General features: G+C 34.3%; 1 protein-coding gene across 3 annotated transcripts in view; it reads right to left on the bottom strand.

Moving 5' to 3' along the window:
• Positions 1-612: 612 nt before the first annotated feature.
• The window catches only part of SLC4A4 (solute carrier family 4 member 4), a 388,838-nt gene continuing 363,865 nt past the window's right edge, over positions 613-25,585 (bottom strand). For 2 of the 3 annotated variants that reach the window (XM_004038792.5, XM_019025724.4), the window contains exons 20-26: positions 25,011-25,083; positions 17,496-17,564; positions 14,817-14,990; positions 12,452-12,613; positions 8,803-8,899; positions 5,610-5,689; positions 613-4,908 (exon numbers count right to left, since the gene is read on the bottom strand). In XM_004038792.5, the coding sequence (XP_004038840.3) occupies positions 5,646-5,689; positions 8,803-8,899; positions 12,452-12,613; positions 14,817-14,990; positions 17,496-17,564; positions 25,011-25,083 (619 nt within the window). In that variant the 3' untranslated portion in view covers positions 613-4,908; positions 5,610-5,645. The remainder of the gene's footprint in view (positions 4,909-5,609; positions 5,690-8,802; positions 8,900-12,451; positions 12,614-14,816; positions 14,991-17,495; positions 17,565-25,010; positions 25,084-25,585) is intronic. The other variant, XM_031010225.3, reaches the window with a different exon arrangement.

The following is a 25,585-nucleotide window of genomic DNA, read 5'->3' as shown; positions in this document are numbered from 1 at the left end:
ATCACTTCTATTATTTGTTCCCCCCTCCCCCCACCCAATACCACCACTCTCTGATTATAATTTTGGACTGAAACTACCTAGAGAATTTTAAATAGTACACAAAACCTTGGATAGGCCCAGCAAAAGTGTATATAATGTACCTTCTGTGAAAAATCATTCTAAGATTTCATTCAATTGAACAATTATTTTTTAATAAGTACTTTTTGTGCTTAGCAGTTTGTTTTTTGTTTTTTTGTTTTGTTTTGAGAATTAATTTACTGTATACCTCATCCTGGATTCAAGAAAGTGGTATTCTATATTTCACTAACTTTGTAAAAGAAGACAATACTATCTTCTCAAAAAAAAATTCCTATTGCTCTTAGTTGGACCTATTTTTTCTTGCTTAGAATCTTTGCATAATAGCATTTCATTAATACTTAGATAATTCTTATAATCTTTTTAAAAATATAATTTGGACACTACTTTTATCCTCCTGCCTGGGGTAACTAAAGCAATCTGGGGACAGAGACTCTGACTTGATCATCTTTGTGTTCGCTGCAGCACCCAAAGATGTAAAATAATGGGCATTTAACAATTATTTGAGGAGTTGAACAGAAACACTTGACACTCACAAATGCATAAAGTTACTTTATTTTTAAGTATACATATAATTTTGAAAAATATAAATGCTAAAATATCTCATCTTCTTCATCTCTTAATTCCATAAAAGTCACGATAGAAAGCTTCATAAAACTGTAAAATACTATGTTATAGGAATTTTAGGATTTATATTGGAAAAAGTTATTAGTAATATATTGAAATGTTTTCTGTTCTTTATCATTTTGTTCCACCATGTTGATCTACTTCATTTAAAATAAAAAGATGCATCATTTCTCTCTCCAAAGTTAATAAAGACTTAAGAGAATAAAAATAAGAATATCTGAAAGTGCGTATTGATTCTGAAAAGTAATGCGTACGAATATGTACCAGCCATGAAAATGGCTAAAAAGAGGCAACTATTCACTCTTTTCACATTGTAGGACTGGGACAAAGTTACTTCTGGCTCTAAAAGTTTCACTGGATGACTTTAGCCCTGAGTTGCAATGTTTGCCTAGGAAACAGAATTCTTGCTTTTTATACGTACCCATAGAGCACAATGAAATGAGCCAGGAAATTGGACATGTCTAAATCTCTGGCCAAAACACAACTTGACTGGTTGGCGTATTACAAAACTTTTTAAAATTTCAGGCTGCAATGAAGCTCAATGAAATCATCTGAAAACTCATGGCCTTTCAGATAGTGAAGTGCTGCAAAATATCACTTGATTGTACCCAGCCATTTGGTGCCACTGGGCTTCATGCTCATGCTGTGAAGAGCAAATGTGAAATATCATGAAATATAAATCAGAAAATCTCAGGTTCCTGCACCAAAATCATTAAGTAGTATGAAAAGGATTGAAGAAGGCTTTGTCCCATCCCTGAACAATGTCAACCTCTGTAATACAACTCAAATTATTTCATTTTGTTTTTAAAATATAGTCAGCAGTCAATACATTTCAAGTACTTTAACACAGTTAAAAAAGGAACCAAAAAACTCGGAAGACAATCATTCTCTATTAAACACCAGTATATAGTTGATAAAAGATTTACTCTGTATGGGTTGGTGCATGAGCATAAAATACACGCAAACTGAATTACAGACAGCAGACAACTGTTTTTCCTCCTCTCTTGGAGGTGGAAGGCTGAGGAGAGAGGTTTTTGTTTTCCTACTTCTTAAGTCAGTTAAGTCCTCTCTCCAGCCCCACTCCTCAACCTTGATTGGGAGAAGAGGCAGGGACATTACTGCCCCTGGCACAGAAAACAATTAGAATTCCAAGTATTCATTTCACACAGTAGAGAAGATGACTTTTATCAAGGAAAACAGTGCGTCCAAGATATTTTTCTCCCAAACACAAAACCAGAGGCATTTTTGCTCTTTTGATAAGGCAGACACTTGACTTAGTCATCTCTTTTCTTCCAACAGTGTTTCTGCAACCACAGCCAGGACTTTCTGGTTAACAACTCTGAGCGTACTTTGTCTTTATCTTTTGAATCCTTTATCTCCGGAAGTCACATCATGGAGAAGGGAGAAACACTTATAAAAAAATTTACTGTTGTAATTTGTGTCCAGTTTGCATAGAAACAAAACCACCACCAAATCTGGTTCATTCTTAGTCAATGGGTAAATTCAGTTAAAATACCGATAATTTGGTGTCACTAGGTAAACCTCAGGTTTTGCTTGTTAGTTTGGTTAACTACTTCTGTTCCTTTGAAAGTAATGACATTTTTAAAAACTTCCCTGGGTTCCCAGAATATTGAAAGGATTTGATATTAACTGTCTATTTAGCAAATGTAAGGTACTATTCTGTGTTCATGTCATAAATATCAATATGGATCATAAACAGAAGTACACATAGGTTTTACCTCTACTCAGAGGCTGAAATGATGAGTTAAGTTGCTTCAGGAGTTCTTTGAAAGGTATAGAGAGGGGCATGAAACCACAGATACTTGATTCATGATCAGAAAAAAGAGTTTTATCTAGAGCTTTTCTAAAACAAAAGTACCTTTAACTTAACGAGATCACGGGTTAAGCTGAATTTACTATACATGGTTTTTAAACAATTTATTGATGCTTCCATGCATAAAGAAAAAAGGAAAGTCTTCTTATACCAGTTTATATTAGGGTAATAGAAAGCTAGATAATATAGAATAATCATTTTAAGGATAGCCCTAAATACAAATGTGAAGCCAGAATTGGGCAAGTGAGGTTTTAACACAATAACATATAATTCACCACTATTATTTTAATGAAAAAATTGGGGTCATTATTGACTAATTTGTATAAGTTAAAAGTTTTAGGAGTATCGGTACTGTAAAAGTAACAGCTAACTCAGGATAATAAAATTTTTGTAATCAAAATTACAAGGAGACAGAATAATAATTTAATTAACATAACAATGAGTGGGCGTCAATAAGTGCATATTATCAAACCAAAAAATGTGGTTTCATTCTGCTTCTAGTATACCCCTCAACAACTGGTTATAGTTAGGATATATCACAGTTGTGGTTATATGAATCCAAAATTATAATTTTAACATTTAAAATGTTTTTTTAGTATACATTCACAATATGTAATGTACCATATTAAAAATATTACCTTTAAATACCACGTTAAATTTGGTTAATAAATGTCTAATTTTCAGTGTGGTACTTTGAAATATACATACATATAATATGTACACAAATATATACTAAATGTCCCACTTACAAAGAATAATTGCCTTTGCATCCTGAAAAAAATTGCATGAGAGTACTGTTACACTGTACTCTGCAGCTCTGCAATCCCATTACATTTTATAGATGTGTAAATGGGCTATTAATACTCCTATGAATTTTATATTGCATGTTAGAGCTATTATATCAATTATAATGACTGATACCTGGGAAATAAACTATGTTTATCCTCATTTTCATATGGACAGACTTCTTGGACCCTTAATGGATTTTTTCATATGTGGTTTGGGTTTTATGAAAACTGGCATGAGAGATTCAATGACTTTGCCCTCTGCCTACCATCACTCTTTTGCCTTCTAACATTGCACATATATACACCAGCCATGGCACAGAGCACATACACAAACACACAAATATTTCAAAATGAGAAAATGTCTAACAATACTGCATAGGACATTGACGTGGTAATACAATCAGCATCTGTACCCAGATGCTACTATTATCAGAACATCGGTTATTCTCATGACATAGGAGTTTGTCTCTTCTCCCTCAATCTCCTTCATAGAACAGTTAAGTTTCTTTTAAAGAAAGGGAAAAATGGATGCTTAGAAACATGGTGTTTTTAATCTGATCTTGCCTTCTGGCTTACCCTAGAGATTGTGTATTTGTGTGTGTATGTATGTGTAAAAATCACATTATATACAATACAATTTTTACAGAAAGCCTGGCAGCTACAAATAAGAGGTAGAACTACTCAAAACTATGTTTCCTGCTGCAGGAAAAAATTCATTTTCTTTACAGTAATTAAAAAAAAGTTTTAAAAATTGACAAAAAATAAGTGGCAGGTTAGGCCCCATAATTTAAACAACAAAATCTAGGAAGAAAAATATTCTTCAATGTACTCAACAGATAAGTTCATTAAAGGGTTAAAAAAAGTTGCATAGGAAAAAAGGGACATTCCAGCACTTGCTACAATGATGGCAATGGTTTCTCTATAGGGAGTAAAGTACCTTCAGTTTTTTCTTCTTTTGATAACTCTAAGATTAGGATTTACAAGCAAGAGCAAGTTAAAATAGCAGCACTTTTTCCAGTCCTGGAGAGCTCTATAAGTGAGAAGGGACTCTGTCTGGAGGTCAAGGTTTGTTCTACCAGACAAAGACAAGCCAGTAAGCACAGCTCCAAAGCTAAAGTTTTAAGTTCCTTCAACATTTTCATAAAAGGTGTTACAAAATCCTTAATACTTCCATCCTCTGCTTAATAGAGGCAAAGGACAGGGTCTGTGCGTGTCTGTGTCTTGAGTGACAGAATTTGGTTATCAAAGGACACATCTGAAAGTTTAAGAACAAAAGGGGGATTCCTCAGATGCTGTTTTTAAGGAACGGTGCACTATTGTCTTGATTGTATCTATGCAAGAGAGAAGCAGAGAGAGCGCTGTATTATTTGGCCTGTGACCAAAAACTGAGACAAAATAAAAGTTAAAAAATAAACAAACAGCCAAACAAAAACAAATGACATTAACAACAAATGTCAGTTTTAAGAAAGACAAACAGGTTACAATGTAGTTTCTGTTCCCTTGCTCCTCCAGAAATAATCATTGTCTTCAGGTTCAAGTTCTATTCTAATTTGAGGCACAACTTTTACTGGAGTTCTAGGAGGACTAGAGAAAAACGAAAAAAAAAAGTAGTAAGTAAATCAGATTTCCTTCATCATCTGTCAAATGTTTATGCATTGTATAGAAGTCAAATGTGTCCTTCTTTGTTCTCTTTTAATATTTATATCCTCTTTGTGTATTAAAAATAAACATTTTAAATGGGATGAAGGTTACCAGCAGAGTCAAGAAATTCAAGTAAAAAAATTCATAAGATCTCATACCTAAATTAAAATAATAAAAACAACAAACACAAAAGGAAAAGAGGTACTACCAGGTGGGTAATGCTGTCAGAAATTAAAGGACAAAAAGACTGACATAATAAAAACATTCAGAGATTTCAGAAAATCAAGTAGAATCTGAAATCTCTAGAACTTTGTTAAGAGGGAAAGAAACCACTGGAGAACTGTCAGAAAGTGCCAGTTACCTCTTCAAATCAGGGACGATACTGAAATTGAAAGAGCTAATGTTGATCCTGGGTTGTAACTTAATGATACTGAAAGATTCCATTATTTGTAAGAGTAAGTAGGTCTCTTAGAATGCTTTCTACTAGTAAAAGCTGGAACAAGTTTTGGTCACTGGGTAATTTATTTAAGATAAATAATAGAGACAAAGGAGAACAAGAAGTTCTGTCAATAACCCACCATTAACTACATTTCTGTGGGGCAATTATCCCACAGAAAAACATAAAATACTGGGCTCTCCTTTACCTTGGCATACCGAGTGACTGAAGGAAAGGAATTTTATCAGCATGATGTGTGGCGTTCAAGGAATGTTGGTGATCTTTCTCCTGGAAAATAAAATTTTTTAAAAACATAAATGGTAGATCTTTGGTGAAGTATAAAACAAAAATCTTCACAAAATTGATGCATCTTCCATAACTGATAAGAGTAAAAAAGACAAGTTTAGGCATTTCAATAAACAAGGTATTAAGCTAAGACTCTAGTGTGATGAAGACAAAATCACTTCATCTCTTTTACTTTAGGTTTTCTGGGATGGATCGCTGTTGTCTTGTCAGTGAGAAGGATAAGAAGCAAATCATTTTTAGAGGGTGATAGCATTCTCTTAATGCCTAAGGCTTGCCTTTGGATTTCCTTCCATCTTCAGTATTCCTAGGTTTGCCTGCTGTTGTTCATAAGGAAAAAAAGATTTTTTTTTTGAGGCACTTACTCATACTGCAACACTACTTCTATCAGTTTTGTTCTTTCATCATGGATTATAAAGATAAACATGACATTAGAAAACATTTCAGGCAAAATGCTCAAGTGTATTTTGTTTAAGTAAACTTCTAATATCTTATCAACTTGCAATTTATCCTTTAAAAGGGGTTTTGAGAGGATGAAGGGCAAATGGCACATAAACTTTTTCCATGAGCCTCAAATTCTGGCTAGTAATTTTTTTAAAAAATAGCTTTTACATTTCTTTATAAGGGGCTATACCAGGTTATGATGCCAACAGAAGACATACATGCTAGGCACATGTCTGTTACACTGTGCTTTTGCTATTAATGCTCCACGGATAAAAAATGAAGTCAGAACATGGTTTGAGGAGTTTAAACTCAAAAAGAAATTCATAACCAAACCCCATTAATAGGGGTTAGCGGAAATTAGCCTCGGTTACAAGTTATAGGTTACAAACTGGACACCAAAGGTAAGACTGCTTTAGTTCTTTGTTCTTCAAATCCAGGCTGGTAGCCAGCCTCCAAGATGGCTCTCAGTGATCCTGTCTCCTGGTATTTATGACTTTGTGTAATTCCTTCCCAGTATTAACAGTGTGGGGCTGCATAACCACCAGAATATGACAGAAGTAATGGTCCATTACTTCTGAAATTTAGTTATAAAAGACTGCAGCTTCTGTCTTGGTTTCTTTCTCTTTTATCACTGGCTCTGAGGGAGGCCATATCATGGGCAGCCCTACGGAGATACCCACAGGTAAAAAACAAACGTCATCCCAAGGGCCCCATGAGTGTGCTTTTGGAAGCAGATCCCCAGCTTCAGACCCTAAAATATTTAATGGGAACCTCAGGGGGTGGATACCTATGCTGTCAAGAATGTTTGTTACAGAGATTTGCAGAAGAAGAAACAAAACCTGCTCTGTTCTAGAATTCATGTGTTTCCTTACAGTCTTAGCACAAATGACTTCATTTTGCTTTGGTTTGGTCTGTTGGGGCCTAGTGCGTGAGCTTAGTTCAAAACAATGGCTTCCCAGACTTTTGTTTAAAAAAATTTCCCCTTTTTAACCAAATTCATTTCCTCTTGCCTAGAGACCATCAAGCTTCAGATGATCACACAACAAAGGTTCCAGCCAGTTCCAGGTGAAGACAACACCCTGGCCATCAAGAAGCTACCCTGCCTCCACTAGACAGAGCAGGGTGAGAGTTCAGGGATCCCCAATAGGTAGGAGTATGCCCCAAGCCAGCATGAAGCAGTTACAGAAAAAAGACCATCGGTCCCTCTGCCTCCCATGAAGATTTATGGAGATCACATCTCTCAGTGAGGAGATGTGGCAGGAAAACAGTGTCTGGAGGCAGGGAACATAAGGCCAATTCACACTTCGGCTATGACAGGAAATATCCTCTCCATGGGGCGTAGGCCAAATAAATGAGTTTGTAACTTTACTTCATCCTCTCCATTTACATAGGGCGTACCCCAAGTAGAGGGTATTTAAACTCCCAAATATTTTGTAATGGGGCCCTTGAGTCCCTATTCTTGGGCCCACTCCCACACTGTGGAGTATACTATAATTTTCAAATAATCCTTTCATTTCTTCCTGGAAAAAAAAAAATAGTCTTCAGAGACTCAGCCCCAGCTGACAGCTTGACAGCTCTGACTGCAATCTCATGAGAGACTCTGAGCCAGAACCAAAATCAGCTGCCCCTGCATTCCTGAATGTGAGGAATTGTGTAAGAAAACATGTTTGTTGTTTTAAGCTGCTGAGTTTTATCGTAATTTGTTACTCAATGATTGATAACTAATATACCCATTATTTTTTATCAATAGATATTCATTCCAAACTTTTCTTGATAACAGTAACCTCTTACTGTAGTTGAGGTGGCATGGTAAAATAGAAATAAAAGTGTCTTAACTGTCTTTTTCTGTAACAGATCAGTGTACTCTGAAGTGCATCTCAATCTAAAAGGATGCATTTTCTTCAATGAGAACGCAAAGTAGAAAGTAGCTCGATGGCAACTGCTACCTGCTATTGGGAAAGTCTGAAATGGTCACTAATATTACTAAGTGGCCCGTTAATTCAATTACAGAAGAAAAAAAATGTCAAACCATTGCACCGTAGCCACCAGGCTATCACCCTAGAAAGATCAGTGCAGTTATAATAATAATTTTGAAATAGCAAAAGGGAGAATGAAGAGATTAGAAAGCAAATGCATATAAGTTATATCTAGAAAGTTGTACTAATACTTCATGATTGCTAATTTAATCAAAATTAAATTTTTCCAAATTCTCAATATTAACAATTGATTTATTGATCACTGAGAGACCAATGATGCAATTTCTCTTTTGAGCTGATTTGACCACTAGTTAAAACCTAAGGAAGACAAACAGTGACAGTGATGTAGTATTATAAGCTGCAATTCTCAATACCAACAGAAAAAAAAAGAAAAATCAATTAAAAACATGGTTATTCATTTAGCAATTGGAAAAACTGGGGATGATTTGGGTAAGAGAAAAGACTACCAAATAAAAATTTAAAAGGTTATGGATAAAAGGAAGAATGAAGCTTAGGGTATGTAAAAATAAAGTTTTATTATAATTAAGTGTAAATCTTCTCATAGAAAAAGGAAAAACAAAATTGAGGGAAAGTTAATGCAGATGGCAATTCTAAAGTGTTTTCTCTGTAAGTGCAAATCATATTCAAGCAAGCATGCAAGAGGTTAGTTCTACTCACTGTCGGAAGGTTTGCTATCGCTTAGGAAAGGTTGCTGTTCCATGATGTCCATTGGAATTTTAATACTTGGAACTTTTTCTGAGTATGGGCAGTCAGACTGTGAAAAAAATGTACAAGAGGTTTTAGAATGTTTTTGTTATACAGCCCTTCCTATCTCCTAGCATCGATCAAACCGTTTTCTATAATCATTTACGTACTACTAAGGAGAAAAGCCTTATAATTACTTCCAGTTTGCTATCTTTTAACTGCATTCCTTCTTTCCCCCTCACATTTGTTTTCCACTCTTCTAAGTTAATGGTATTGAGTCAATTAAAACTAGAACTACACAAAATAGAGATCGATCTACAACTGAATTGTAAAGCTTTCTATCAGACTCCCAATCAGCAATGTTTATGAGTTGTATGTGTGAAGCAAATGATCTCAATGCAAAAACAGATTAAACATAGGAGACTTCCCAGGTTATAATACGGCCTCGAAATTCTTGTTTTGTTTATGCTGATTCCGTCCCTAGGAAAATCATGACTGATCTTTCCTTCTAGAACAAGTGACAGACTTTTTATATATCCACTATCAAGAAGCCTTCTATGTACACTAGAAAATAAACTTTCCTCTCTTACTTTAAGTACTATTTTATGGGTAAAGGTTCATTTCAATTAGCTTGTGCCAAAGATATCTGAAAATGTAAGCAAAACATAAGAAAATAAAATGTTTAAAAAGGTGTCTATGATGGTCAGATAAGCAGAGAATCATAATGGAAATGACAAAACCAGGCAGCTAATCATGGGACTGCTTAAAGAACAAGCCACCTAGCCCAAATTATAATAGATTTCCCAAAGATTACCACTTTGTTTTTTTTAAATGCATTATATTGATTCCAAGTCTATGTTTGGGCTGAAAGACCCAATATATCTCTTAATTAAAAGTACCAAAAAGATGATTTTTAGTTGAAAATAAAATGAGAATTAATGTTAAAAAATATCTTAACATAAAGCCTATTACCTACATGGAAAATTCCTTTATGATGACTCTAAAGAGGTTAATGAACAACAGTATCCTTTTAGAGAGCTAAGATAATGCATTCAACGAGCAAAAAAGAAAAAAAAAATAAAGATGCCACACATAAACAATATTAACCTTAAATGTAAAGGGGCTAAATGCCCCAATTAAAAGACACAGACTGGCAAATTGGATAGAATCAAGACCCATCGGTGTGCTGTATTCAGGAGACCCATCTCACGTGCAAAGACACACATAGACTCAAAATAAAGGGATGGAGAAATATTTACCAAGCAAATGGAAAGAAAAAAAAAAAAGCAGCAGTTGCAATCCCACTCTCTGATAAAACAGATTTTAAACCAACAAAGATCAAAAAAGACAAAGAAGGGCATTACATAATGGTAAAGGGATCAATGTAACAAGAAGAGCTATAATTTTCACTATTTGTGCTCATAAATATTATATTATAGCTGTAACCCCCATGTCCCCGCATGACTCCCTATATCCATGGGCCCCAAACCCTATGACTAAGAAGTAAACTTAGGAGAACCACATTTGTAATGTGGAGCCCCTAAATAATGAGTTCAACACACAGAACATACTGCACAGATGTACTCTAAATTGCCTAGCTGGATTCACTGCCTAGGAACCAATGTATATGTTTATTTGTTTGTTTGTTTTGGAACGGGTAGGATGAAGAGGAAGAGGTAAAAAACAAGTACGACACTTTGGCTTCAAGAAATCTGTTGGGAACACAGAGTTGAACACGGTAAATATTAATACAAAAAAACACTTTAAATGAAATAGGATTTGTTGGAAATCATATCTAAGAATTGGAAGAACTTCTAAGGAGTTCTTTTGATCCAACTTTTGTCACTAGAGAGCAGTACATTTAAAACATTCTCCAAAGCTGATATTTTACTATTTCTTCTTAAAAATCATTACAGAGGGGGATTCCATAATCCCCCACTTCATACATTCATAATGTGTAATGAACTTTAAATTTGATGTCCATGTACATAAGTTGACATATTTATTTTGGACAAAATACTGCTTTAATTATTTTAATATTTCAGGCAGCCTTTTATTTTTTTGGTCTTGAGTGGTCCAGAAATTCATTTCAAATTTTAATTTCTATTAAATGTGTAAACACATCGTTCTTCGGACTATTACATCTTAGTCTCTTCTGTAGTTTAAACACATTCTTTTTCTGTCATCATTGGAAACAAAATCTATATACCTGTTCTCATTGCAGATGGATGATGACAGACATAAAGCTCTTTTCACCTCTTTTTCTCTTTAGCTAAATGTGCCTCATGCATTAAGCTTTTTTCTTATTGAATCAATTTATCTGAAATCCAATTCTGTCTCTTGCCTTCTTTCACTGTACTATTTCCAAGTTCTACAAAAAGAATACAATCAGATAGCCTGACCAGTTAGAAATAACCAGAGAGGCCTGGATTTGAGTTTTGGCCTTGCCACTATGGCTGCGTACAATTAGAAAAATGACTTATATATGTCAAAGCATCACCTTACATATATACAATTTTATTTGTCAATCGTACCTCAATAAAGCTTTAAAATTTCTGAAACATATTTAACATTTCTCAGTCTAAATCTCCTCATCTGTAAAATGGGAACAAAAATAAATAATGTGATAACAAGCTATTGAGACAATTAAGGATAAGGTATGCAATGATCAATCAAAGTTATCAAGTACTAAGTAGAAACTAACAATTAACAATATTCCTACTTTAGAATGGGTAATGAGGCACAAAAAAATCATTTGTGATACTGCACTGTGTAAAATCCAGAGCAAATTTTCAAATGGAAAACATTATTTTGGCAATCTTTTCAAAAGGCTACTGGAATAAGGTGTCCGCATGTGTTAAAGCAAACAAATCCCAGTTTTCCTCCTAGCACTGATTACAGATCCCTGCTGGAGAATCTGTATTTCTGTGAGCTGGTCTCCTAAAGAAAAAACTGGGCAACAATTTTACTTCTCAACTTAATCACCTAATTGGAGGAGGACCCTTTGAACTATGACACTAACCACTATAATTATGTAAAAAGACCCCAAACTCCCATTCCCTTTTCTTTTTATTGAAGAACTACAGAAAAATAATGCTGAATCATATATCATATTAGTATAAATATAATGCTAATATTAATATAACAGCATAGAACTTTGGTGGAGAGCCTACTCAAATAGATTCACAGATCACGTGAAGTGAGATCATTGACATCTACCCACGTTAGGCTTAAAATTACATAAAATTGAGTTATTATCTCAAATATAAGCCCTGGATTATTAATAGAAACCAAATACATTTTATAGCATTACTAAGCAAACTTCCTTTATATCTATGAGATCAGAATTTTTTTAATGTGGTGGATTTTTAAATGTTTTAGAAGTCATTATTAGTCATTATGTCATTATTAGTGTGTTAATGGTTACAGAAAGAATTCAGAAAACATAAAAAACCAAACAGAGAATATAAAGGGCAAAGGGAGGTGAAATGAGTAATACACCACATGTCCAGATAAACATTCTTAGAACTCAGCCCTCCACTTCACTTCAGGTATAAAAAGGGACAATTTTCACATTTGTTTCCTTAACTAGCTTTCCTTTGGAATTTGGAAAGTTCCTTACATCATCATTGTCACTGTCCAGACTTCCCTTCTTCTTTTTCTTTTTCTTCTCATCCTCTTTCTTTTTCTTGTCCTTTTCTGGAATGACGTCATCCAGGAAGCTGAGGTCATGCTGGGAGAAGAGGTAGTCCATGCCTTTTCTGACAGCTACAAGTGCCAAGATCTGAAAGAGCAAATATTAAAAGTATGAAAGAAACCATGTCAGATGAAGTCACAGCAAGCATAGATACTCTCCTATCAAAAACCACAGAAACCTACTTTGTGTAAGGCTAGATAGAGTATGACAGACCTGATCTTGACGGTATGGACTTATACCGAGTGAACTCTCATAATTTTCTACATGGGGAAAGTTGTTTTATAAAAGTCTTAGTTGAAACTCACTTTGTTTTGTTCACCAAAATGCATGATCACATTCAATTAGAATTTTAATGTGAAAGGACTGTTTTTCAAAACCATTGCCTTCCATGTGAGTTTTAAATAAAATAATTAAAAGTTTAAAGTCAAAAAATAGCTGGCATATGATTTCTAAGTATTAAAAATTAAAACGTTATAAAGGTTTTTAGCAATCAAGAAAATCTGTACGACACATATAACACTAAGACATCTTCAAAGTGTTCACAATGAGGTAGTATTTGAATATGCACAGACCATTTCATTCACTGGGTTACTTCAATCACCACCATTAACTGAATATTTAACATGTCCCAGACACTATGTTAAACTCTCAGGCAATATTATCTCATTTATTCTTCAGAACAAACCCCAAAAGTAGGTATTATTATTTCTATCATACAGCTGAGGAAATTGCAGGTTAGAGACATTAAGTATGTTGTCCAAGGTCCTTAATGTCTGTGAGGGAGATGAACCCAGATAACTGAATAATACAAAGGGTCCCAGTTGTCTGCTTCCAAAACAAATATTCTTGACCTGTGTATTTTTGGTTCTATGAATTGCTCTTGAAGAATAACTTCTGAAGGTACATTAAAGATATCTTTATTCTATATTAAAATTAATATGTAGCAAGTTATAGGCATCCTGACTTGCTTCAAATTAAGCAGTTGTCTTTATCAGCATCATGCTCTCTATATGACAGTTTCCTCATCACCTAGAGAAATAAATAACATCTGTCCTAACTTCTATTACAGAATTATTTTGTGACAAAATAAAAGTTCTGAAAAGACAAAAACACTTTGGAAAAGTAAACCATTTTAAAATTATTATTTAGCACAAGCAAAAAGTGATTTATTGGATATAATTCAAATGTATCCTGGTCTAGCTTCAATTTTCTTGGTTTCAGCAAAATTTGTAGGTAGGCAGATAACACTAATAGGTATATTTGAGTGTTTCTCATACTCAGTGTGCTTTTCAGTAAGTTAATATAGTTTTTTTTAAAAAAAGGAAAGAAAGACATAAGCTACCATTAAGAAAAAAATCTGACCTAACAAATATCACTAGTATTTAATATCCATTTTTTCTTGCATCCTTGGAAGAAAAAAATTTCAAACAACAAATACGAAAAATAAAATAATAATCCTGCCTAAGAGTAAGAGGATTCTTATAAAAATAAAATGTGGTAAGTGTAGGAAAATTCTGTTTTCAAAGCTGTGGCGGAGATAAAACAGATTTGAGGCTCCCTTTGTGACTTGTTTTAAGTGTACATATATGCATTTTCTTGCAAGAAGTAAAGAGTTATGGTAAAGTATAAAATTCAGTTATGATGCCAAATACAGAACTCCTTTTTCTCTTCTTTCACTTGTGACTCAGAGTGAAACGTTAGTTGCTTTACCTTGTTTCTCATCATACTATGACAAGGATAGAGAGTCCCACCTTATCTTTAAACTTACCATTATGCAAACCACAAAAAATGTAAAAAGTGAACTTCTCACTTCATTTCTTCTAATGTACTGGATGAGTTCTCACAAGTTGCCAAGCACTTCTTTATTACTTGAACTGAAATGTCCTACACTCTTACTTAGATTAATTCTATTATACAACATTTAAAAAGTCATTAACATGCACTGGTGTCTACCATGTGTCAGGCATTGTGCTACATGCTTGATATTAATTTTTGATGCTCAGAAAAACAACAATGCAACTCCCATTTTACTGATGAGTTAATAGTAGTTCAAAGAAGTTTACTGATGAGCATGAACCAGGGCCAGAATTTCAACTTAGGTGAGCCTGATTCTAAGGTCCATCCTAGACAACCATAAACATGGGAAATGTAAATTACAACTGATCAAAGTGATGAGGTCAAAGCTGGAAAAATTTGGAACAACACATAAAAGATGTGTGTCTTCCATATAACAATAACCACATGATACTCATATAATCTCACAGGTATGTTCAATTAAAGGAATCCCTACCATTACTGGAAAAATGATAGCAGCCACCGTTGACTTGAGGATCCAAAGCAGGGCCAGACACAACACCTGCAGGAAAGTGAACAGGTGGACTCTGCGCAGAGGAACATGACGCAGGTAGATGAAGTCAGGCTGATGCTTCAGAGGCATCAGAAGCAGCTTCAGACGATCCATGAACTGGGGAGGAAAGAGGAAAGGAGTCCAACTGCATTACTGCATTACATTTCCACTATGCCTAACTAATCACTACTGATTTATATTCTATAATTTAGGCAAGCAGTGTCCTTTTCAGAGGACAAAGGAATGGTCAAGGAATGCAGAAATTTAGTCAAGCACACTAAAGCACAAGTCTTCAAATCTTTGTTATTATATTGCGGGAATGTTATGTAGATGTATAAGAAAAAGTGGCCACTAAAGAATAAAGTCACAAAGAAAAAAAATTCTAGGAGCTCGTCTCCTAATTTCTATTTTTACTCTCTAAGTCTCAGGAAAGTGGATCTTTTGCCTATTTTAGTACTAATATGCTGAAGGAAGATGTCTAACTCATGTATCTTACTCTGCCTCAGTTGTCTTATCTGAAAAAAGAGGAGATGACACTATGCATCATATATTAATACATTTCCAGAATGTTTTAAGGATATAAAGGAAGTATCCAACTTAAAAATGGGAATACATTATGTTTTCATAAATTCCATATTATTTATCTGAGTGGCATACTTTGACTAATACACTCAGCAATCTATCACCATTTCTTTTCAGAGAAAAGCCATATGAATACTACAGTGAGTTTCAGGGTCAACATCTGAATCTAAGAGACGCTATCGTATGGTGATGTACAAACAGCTATTGAAATAACTACTGAGCATCTGTGTGCCAGGTGCTGTGCTTCAAAGAATAACTGCTGAATTGACCTTGCCAGTGACGAATGGGAAGATATTCAAGAACCTATCACAGGATCTTTCAATGAAAGATGCTCAGTAAATAGCTATTGAATTGAATAATCATGAGATATGAACTCTGAAATAATATCTCTATTTTCTTTCTGGAGGGAAAGAAGTGCAAAAGTAAATTAGACCATCACAATCTTCTCTAGTGATTTCCTACTTAAAGGGTTTTCTTTTTCCCTCTAGAACTATTTTTGACTGGTGGGGACCTTCTCATTTATAAAGATTGGGTTACAAAATTTCTTTACAAATTACAAAATTTTCTAAATCAAATCTTACCAAAAAGGTCTAAACAAGGGAGAATTGAGAAAGAAAGAAAGAGAAAAGCCATTAGGGGCAATAGCATTGCAGAATTTAAGAAATCTACTAGCTGGACCCTGGTTGTTTTTCCCCATCATTATTATGTGGTTGATTTTTTCTTCTTTTTAATTAAATAAACATGCACTGAGTTTCAACCAATAAAGCCCCTAAAACACATAGAATTAAACTTCTGATCTAGACCAGGTCATTAAGGGCAAATAAAAATAAGAACTATTTGTTTGCGGGCCATTTCTGTTTCACATTTTTCCATTTTGGGAAATAAAGAATATTTACAATAGCAGGTAAAAATAAAATATTTTTACAAATTTATGCTTCCCAAAAGTTTCATGAGCACAAATAAACTCACATTCATCTAGTCCAGTCTATGAAGAACCACCTTGTATTTTGTAACAAATATCCAAAAGATGACGAACTCTACTCAGCAGACCTAAACAGAGAAAAGTAAAGTAGCCTTTTCTCTTTTTTGGTAGTCTGGCCACTTGCCCAGTTCTATCTGACTTTAAAACCAAATTAATCTGAATTCAATAAGCAAAAGCAAGGACTATTTTGAAGGGGTTCAAATAAATTCTTATGATGTTCACAGGACATGCAGTCTTTTCCCATTAAAATATTACTAAGTGCTAAATAAGGCTACAGTTAACAAGGTGCCAGAAAACAGCATAAGTACTTCCAGTTTCCTGGTGCCAATTAAATTAAAACCCAATTGAAAGACAAAGTCCCTTACAAAGTTTTCCCTAATGATTTGGTTTTTTTAAAGAGACAGGGTCTCACTATGTTGTTGAGGCTGGACTAAAACTCAGGTTCAAGTGAACCTTTCACCTCAGCCTCCCAAGTAGCTGAGATTAAAAGTGTGCACCACCATGCCCAGTTGATAATGATTTTATTAAAAGTGTGTCAGTTTTCCCAAAGTTATGAATAGCTAAAGTTTTCAACAAAAGCAATACATCAACCACATTGACTTTATTCTTTTATGGGTAAAAAAAACTTTTGATTATTGATCATAGCCATGTGAAAAGCAAATCAATAGCCTGTTTTTAGTATAGAGTTAAGGCAAATGGATAAATACTATCTTTAAGAATACACAGAAAGAGTAAGGTATCCTTCCTGAGACAGTAAAAAGGAGATAAAGATGGGTAAGGGGAAGGAAAAGAAAGATTATAGCCTCTTGCTTTCTTGGTTAAATGACTTTTAACAGCCTATTTAAACAATGGGTATGTATGGTAACTTTTCTTAATACTGGCTAACTTGTTGATTAAACCAGAAATGAAAAGCAGGTGAATGGTGAAGTAGAAAATAAATGCATTTTAAAAACTCAGCAGTTAATAATGATTAGCACTTTTCTTCAAAGATCTGCTACTGGACTATTCTTACTACTAGAAAAACACTACTGTACTTACATTGCTATTCAAAAACTTACCTGCACACCATTAAGGGATGCTACTCCCATATACAGGAACACACCATAGAGTACAGGCATGGGTATAAACTAGAAGGAAAAAAATGGATACAACTTAAAAATGATAACAAGAAAAAAGAGGAATGAAGAGGAATCATTTAAATAAAGGCTAATCTAAAACTAAAATATAGGATATAATAACTTAGTGACCTCTAACTAGTATGCTTTACTAGTCAATTGATGAACTTCTAAACTCTTTGTAATAGAAATAAATGAAGAAGGGTAAAAACGACTTTCAATTTTCATTGGATGCTTGTTTTTTTAGTGAGCATGCATGACCTTACTAATAACTTTTTTAATTAATGGATGAAAAGTTATGTTTCCCTTCACCCTGAAAAGGAATGACTATGTAAACAAGATGCTTCTATGGACTGTGAGGTAGACAGAAATAGAGGTATTAATAGATGGTTGCCTCACTCTTGAGATCAAGTTCCTTTCAATATAGTCTGTTCATTTTTGTCCTTAATAATTTTTGCCAAATAGTCTATCAGCTTGGTATATAGATGCCTCTTTCAATAAAATAAACATCAAAAGACTATCCCCTCGCTTCTTGCAAATATTATGAGAACTAACTAAAGAGAACACTGCTTGAAAGGACCTTGGAGCACTTGGAAGCAATTAATTACACACATGGATTAATACACATCTTTTAAAACTGAATTAATACCTTTTCATGCATTAACTAGCAAAAAGTATTTTATATTAATACAAAGTGTTTTAACAAGGAGAAGTGATGTCTGTAAACTGTATCTATTCTTAGACCTTTGAAATGTCCCTAGTACTGAGGAAACTAAGCAAATCAAGGATGATTCTGTTTCTGGGAAGTCTTCTGTTTGAAAAACAAAAGGTTCTCAACCTTAGAATTTGAAAAGAAGTTCAAGTAATTTCAGGATTTTTCAAAGCTAAAATACTAAAACCGCAAGTCAATTAAGGCCAATCTTACCAAATCCACATAAAGGAGGCTATTGTAACCAGAAAACATAGTATGGCTTTAGAGTAATTTTAAAAATACTGCACGTACTAAGTGAAGCACAATTTCTATCAGCCTCTCCTTGTGATTGTCTAAAGTAGTTCCATATCTGAGACTCTTTGGCCACTATTAGAGAATGAGTAAATTCTAAAATGTGTAACAAATATTTCCAATTTTTATTGGCTAGCCATAGGGATGCTTAAATTTATATGAAATAAATATCCTTATTTATATATATATAAAACATCAAATGCTTCTTCAAAAAAAGACTAACAATTTTAATGTAGCTAATTTTGCTCTTGATGTCAGAAAAAACTAAAAGTGACATAGAATGTTGACGGGGGTAGGAGGGATGATGTTCCTGCTGGGGAAGCTGTACTACCTAACAGTCACCACAAAGAGGTGAACACATCACACTCAAGCCTCTTTATTTCTGACACATGCCTTCATTTATTCTGCAATGTGCATGTTTCTATTCCTTGTGATTCTTGTGTATAAATGTACCATAAAGTAAAAAAACTAAGAGAAGGATCATTGCATAGCTTTGATTCATTTTTTAAACATCTCCCATATTTCTTTCTTGTCATTTCATTTTTAATTTGGTGGGTGGTGGGGGTGGGGCGGCTGGAAGGAAAGAAAAGTAAGAAGGGAAAAGAGAAGTATAGTTCAACCACGGAAAACTAGTTAGAATTCCTGCAGTAGTTACTTTTTAATCTGGGTAAAGCATTTTTCTAGCTTGAAAGAAAGCCACCACAAAGGGACCATCCCTGGCCTCATCCTCAACCCTCAGCTAGGCTTAGCTAAATGTTTTTTCTAATGTGGTTCTAATGTCAAAGTGAAGGACACTTTTGCCTTGGTCCTTAGTTCCATTCTCTGTGAATTTATTATTACAGATATCACCAAATCTACCACAAAATAAAATCAGAAGTTATCAGTAACACAGAATGGCATGGGTTGTGGGTAGAAAAATAGCTTTAGATATGAAGATGTTTTTTAAACAGTTATTCTTTGTTGAAAAGGAAATAATACATATAAAGAAGGCTATTAAGTTGACTTTGGGCCAACTTCAATGTGACAAAAATATGTCTTTTGAAATTTGCCATTTTCCTTACGATAATGCAACATCTCAATAAAAATCTTCCAATATGGAAAGCTTGATGAAACTTGACAGAATTACTGGGTTAGAGGATACTTTTTATTGGATTTAGTTCATGAGTCACAGGAGGTCAATCCTTAAAAATTCATCACAAAATAATCATTTCTTGCAATAGAAATTTCTCAAAGGAGGAAAGAGAAGATGCGTTTTAAGAAGATGGAACTCCATCTTAAGTTAAAACCAGTATAATTTACATAGTAATAGTAGGTAGATATTTTTACAAAGCAAGACAGGAGTAATTAAAACATAAACAGCACAAAGTATACCATACAGGCATGTCAAGAATTGCCAAATGATAAAATTATGTAAAGGAAATTTTATGGATAACCAATCATACCCAGAAAGCACAAAAGTATAATTATAAATAAGATTACCATACATGAAATCAAGTATTGATCCTACAAGCAGATGGAATAATTGAGATAAAATCAAAACAGGAGTTAACATATTCAGACCATGTCACCAAATTTTTCAAATTCTGGTGAATGCAGTTCTACTCTTTTTCACTTATACCTCCCTTTGATGTGCTGATAGTATTTGAATATTCCCAGAAGAGTAAACGAGAAAAGGGTAAATTTAAAAATAAGGGTAGAGTGTAGTTGTCCAACCAGAATTCAGTACAGCAGTGAGATCTTCTAGCAGAATAATTGTCACTGTATGTGTGTGTGTGTATGTGTGTGTGTTTGTGTGTGTGTGTGTACATGTGAATGTACAATCCAGAACGAGATCCTGATGGCACATGGGCACAAAAGTCCATGGGCACAAAAGTCAGACAGGCCTAGTTTCAAATTCTGGCCCTACCACTTATGTAACATTGAGAAATTATTAACTTTTCTTATCCTCAGTATTCTCACTTAAAAGAGGGTATGATAAAGAGTATATCACATAAAATATCTAGTCCAGGGCCTCATTCTGAATAGATAATAAATGATAAACGAGGTATTAATGTCATAATTATCATGAAGACCTGACTGGCAAGTCAAGAAGCCTGCTGCAATTGCCCAGCAGAACTCTCCTTGGTCCTCAGTGGTCAGGGTGGAAAACGGCAGGAGTACAGACCAGAAGAATGGCTGCAAAGGTCAGATTCAAAGCCCTGGTCTTATTTAAGTTCTACTATATTGCCCTTTCAGCAATAACAACTATATTCAGAAACATGTTATTCAAATAATATCCTAATTCCCTTAAATCTTGAAAATCTAAGCTGATAAGGAAGTACTGACTTGCAATCTGGTTCCTAGTCATTGAAGAAACTGGAATGAGGTATGATGAGGAGTTTGTGAAAATGCTGTATTTATCTGCACATGAAAGGACTGGAAGTTGGATCAAAGAAGCTGGAGAAGATCATCTCATGGAAAATGAAAGTGAATGAGTTCTTTGAGAGCAAGTACTATGTTTTGTTTTAAGTGGTTGTAAACCCTGAGGGTTATGAGATTGGCTTTCATGTCAGAACTGCCTGAATTCACATTTTGACTCTATTATTTACGAACTTTGTAACCTGGTAAGTCATTAATAAATTTTCTTATCTGTAAAAGAGAGACAATTTTTTGTAGGTGTCATTCATTGAAGGACTAAATTTTAAAAATCTGTGTTGAGCCCTTAATCAAATGCCGAGCTCAATAAATGGTAGCTACTACTATCATCATCATCATCACCATCACCATCATCTCTACCATTTTGCTTTATTTCCCTGGCACTGAACAAAGTGACATATTGTGGCATATTGTAGAAGCTCAACAAATATTTTCCAAATACAAATTAAATGCTATTCTGATTTTAGAACACTAAACAAATCTTAAAGATAAATTTGACTACTCCTAATTAACTTGAATTAAACTATTTCAAGCAAAGGCAACAAAAGTAGCAGTGAACTTCACTTGATTTTTATTTCTTCAGACTTGCCAGAAAAATGGTAAAAGTAAGCTCAAGGAAGTGCCTTTCATCCTTTTGATGCTCTTTAGCCTCCTCTAGTTTCCCCATACAGAATACTCACTTACCAGGCAGTATTTCTGCTGCAGAAACACAGAACTAAGCTGTTTAACCAGCCAGGGACGCCAGTTATTCTTGCTTCCCAACAGTTCAGTACCGAATCAGTGGTTAGATTCAGTGCTTTGAGGCATGTATGACTGTTGCTGGCTAGAGTCAAGGGGTATCCTCGTGAACTTAAAACTGTAATTCCTTACATTCTTCTACATAAAAGACAGACCTCAGCAAAGAGATCAGAATAAAAATGAAAAACTTCATTTTCAAAGTAAGCTTGCATAAACAGGCAGGAGAAACAACTTCCTACACTGCTTAATGCATGAAAGAAAATTACTAGGATCATCTGAGACCATTAAACTTGTGAGGGATATATGGAGTTTGCAGAAATGGTGTTGAGCCATTTCATTTTAAAAAGTAAAAGTAACACATTTCTCTTTTCCCATTCATTTGATCTGCCCTTTCAAAGACAGACTCTTAAGTAAAATGATTCTCTTAAGTTGTCCTCTGGTTCTCTAAAAAAACACATAGTCACAAAGGGGAGGAAAAAAGGTTTCCTACTCCAACATAAACCCTGACACCACTTTCTTTGTGAATTCTAAGGTTAATTGTTAATCTTGACTCTTACTTAGTCATAACTTAGGTTTTAGTTAAACTGTACCCTCAATATCTGCTTCTTCCTGTATTGACTTTTCAAATGAGCTAACAAGGGATTTGTGATAAACGCACTTAACTTACCAAACCTCAATGGTACATAATCTGAAAGTAGCTGACTTTATCAGGAGTTGTGATTCCCGAAGTAAGGAATAGCCTAACTTACTGAAGTAAAGAATCACAACTGCAAATCCTTGACTATTTTATTCTTGTTGTTTTTAAATATAGGTTGTGTACAGTATGCTATAAACTATATTGCCAAAACAATTCCATTTCCCACATTTTGGGGAAAACCTTAACAAAAACGTTTGCTGGACTGCATTTTTCATTTATTCTTACAATGACTCTTTGGGGTAACTCAAAATTGCCAGGTGGAAATAGCCACAATCATGGACACTAGCAGCCGAATGAGGATGAGCCCAGGTATGGATCAATTAAGGAAGGTCAAAGGGAAAGAAAGCTCATGCTCACTGATCTCTTACAGCTCTCTGCCTTCTTTCTCTCTTTCTAATCTGTTTCTGTAAATACTAAGGCACTTTGCCTATCAGGGGTGAAAAGAATCATTGTAAAGAACAAAAGAACTTTCAGCTTTAACTCCTCTGCAGCCATATTTGGGTGCAGGGTGAGAAAACAGTTAGGAAGAGGCGTTGTTGAAAATGTAAGTCTTGCATCTCTCCTAAAAATAGTAATTATACAGTATCTGTTCTCTGTGTCCCCTTGGAATCATCCATGATTACTCAACTGTCAGATTCTCTAGGAATAAAGCCAATTTGCTGTAACATATACACACAAAAGGAACTTTTAAACACATCTGCCTTTTTTGAATTAGGATTTTATACTGTATTAATGAAAAGAAATAATATAAAAATAAAAGAAAAATGGGGGAGGTGATGAGTAAATTAGAACTGATGAAAAGATTCTGCCCATTTATCCCTCACTAGTGACTGAGCACAAAGAGAGCTCATAAAAGAAACTCTGCACCTACTTGAAGTGAGCCCACCTTCAAGGAACCCACAGGTAAAATTCATTTCCAGGAGAGCTTCTCACAACATGGGCTCATAATTGTCTGCAATGAACTCTCTAAAAATGATCTCACTAGATGAGGTTCCATTGCCTAAAAGGTAACGCTGTCATTAGGCTTTCCACCAGCTGATGTGCTGGTGCCTATAGGATAACGGAAGAACATAAAGCATTTGGCAGCAGATTCGATGCTGTGAAAGTCACCACATCTTCACACTTATCCCATAACTTGCTTTGCACTGGCAAAGGTGACAAAAGGTTTCCCTCTGTCCCTGCAGAACATAAGCTCTGTACTCTTTTACGGCCCTCTGTACATAGTCAGAAACAACTTTTCTGAGGTTATTTTTAATCTTAATGTCTTGTCTAAGATGAGATACATATTTCCTCATGAATCCAGTCAGAAATTAATTAAACCAGTTCATTGACATTGTGGAAACCAAGGAAAAAAGATGAATAATTACATATTTTAACTGTTTAACAAGTATTTTGTGCATACTGTATACATCAGTCTAAATACCCTGAAGGCAATCTTAGTCTTATTTACAGATCAAAGATATTACAGTTCCACTTTCCTCAATTTCATCTGATTGGCAACTGACATAAAATTTGCTAACTTTAGATGAACAGAGGGCTTTTGCTTTTCACTATTTGTACTTCTATATTGTTTGAATTCTTCAGAAGATTGTACTGCCCCATTACTTATGTAATTAAATGAGCATTTTAAAAGCCTTTAAAATTAAAATGTTTAAAAATAAAAATTGTAAGAGAAAATTTGGAAGGATATCGTTAACAGTGGTTGTTTATAGCTGTTAGGTCCATGGGTGAATTGCATGCTTTGTACTGTAGTATAAAGCATAAGATACAAACTATCAATAATTCACAAGCATGTTTATATGATTGAAAAAAATAAAATGTTTGCATCATAAAAGAAAATTGGAAACTTCATGAAGAGGTATACACTAACTTTCTTTAGTTTTTAGTTTTAGTTTACTTCTTAATAGGTTGTCACATACAGTTTGCATTTATCTATCTAGGCAGATATCCAACCCATCAATAAACCTATATATTGACCCCTAATTTTCTAAACAACCAATATCATATAATATAATTTTTCTTCTTCAAAAGTTCATTTCTAAAGCTTTCTAATTATGAGTCAGTAATTTTACTCTAATTTACCTTTGTGAATTATAAGGCCATCTGATTCAAATAAAATAGAAACAAAGTAATAATTAAGAATAGTCGAAAAATATCAAAATGGTTATCCTGCATCACTCATGTTATTTAGGAGCCTAATGAGGGAAGAGGGACAAGATTTGGATACAAGCAAATGGAAGGTGATAGAAGAAAGAATGTATGAAAGACAAGGAGAATAAAAAATGTGTGCGTGGAGGAGGGGGAGAAGATCAGTCTGATTCAATTGCATGAAACTACTATTTTCACAGATCAGAAAGTTTGGATATTGTTAATTTAATATAGTTCAATCAAATAACTGCAAAACTAAGGATAAGGGAGGGGATGAAAGAGTGAGAAGGAAATCAAGACAAAAGCTATTTAAAGCCCTCTTTCAACTTGACCCCTGCTTCAGTGTTACAGAACTGATGAGAATCTTGCAAATATCTCATGAGGAATTTCACTCTTCACGTGTCCAATTATATGTCAGTGTTCTGAGAAGGAGGAGGTGAATGTTTCACATATTTACCTTCAAGATGGGAGCCATAAAGACTGACAGACCAGTCAGAATAAACACAAGGGTTCCAGTGACTCTTTGTTCCCTGAAACCAAATCAAAAGATTACCAATCTACCTCTTGTCTTCATAAACATGCTCTTGTCTTTTCACCTTCAAAAAAACTACACATTGACAAAATCAATGTTTGGCTAAAACAACAAAGGTGCTGATATCATGTAAATAATACCTCAAGGATAGCGTATAAACCCAACGTAACTATAAAAAAATCTCTTAAAGTCACTGCAATATGTGAGTTGAATTCACGAAGAAAGAAGTAATCCTGCTAAATTTTTTGCTCCCTTTAGAATCAAGAAAGAAAAATCACTTGCTCTTGGTCCATCAATTACCGGACTCTTTGAAGACCTTATTTTTTAAAGCAATTTATCCTCTTGTGTAATTACCCTTACACCTTCTTTCATAGGAGACAGATATTACATTGTCTCATATTCCAATTAACAAACAGCTCAAGGAAATTTCATTAGCACAATAAATCACATCAGTCTAATTTCCAAATCTACAACAACAAAAGTACTTTTCAACAAATATA

The sequence above is a fragment of the Gorilla gorilla genome, chromosome 3 (assembly GCF_029281585.2).
Source record: "Gorilla gorilla gorilla isolate KB3781 chromosome 3, NHGRI_mGorGor1-v2.1_pri, whole genome shotgun sequence".
Lineage (NCBI taxonomy): Eukaryota > Metazoa > Chordata > Mammalia > Primates > Hominidae > Gorilla > Gorilla gorilla.
The sequence above is the reverse complement of the archived record's forward strand: the minus strand, read 5'-3'. Positions and strand labels throughout refer to the sequence as shown.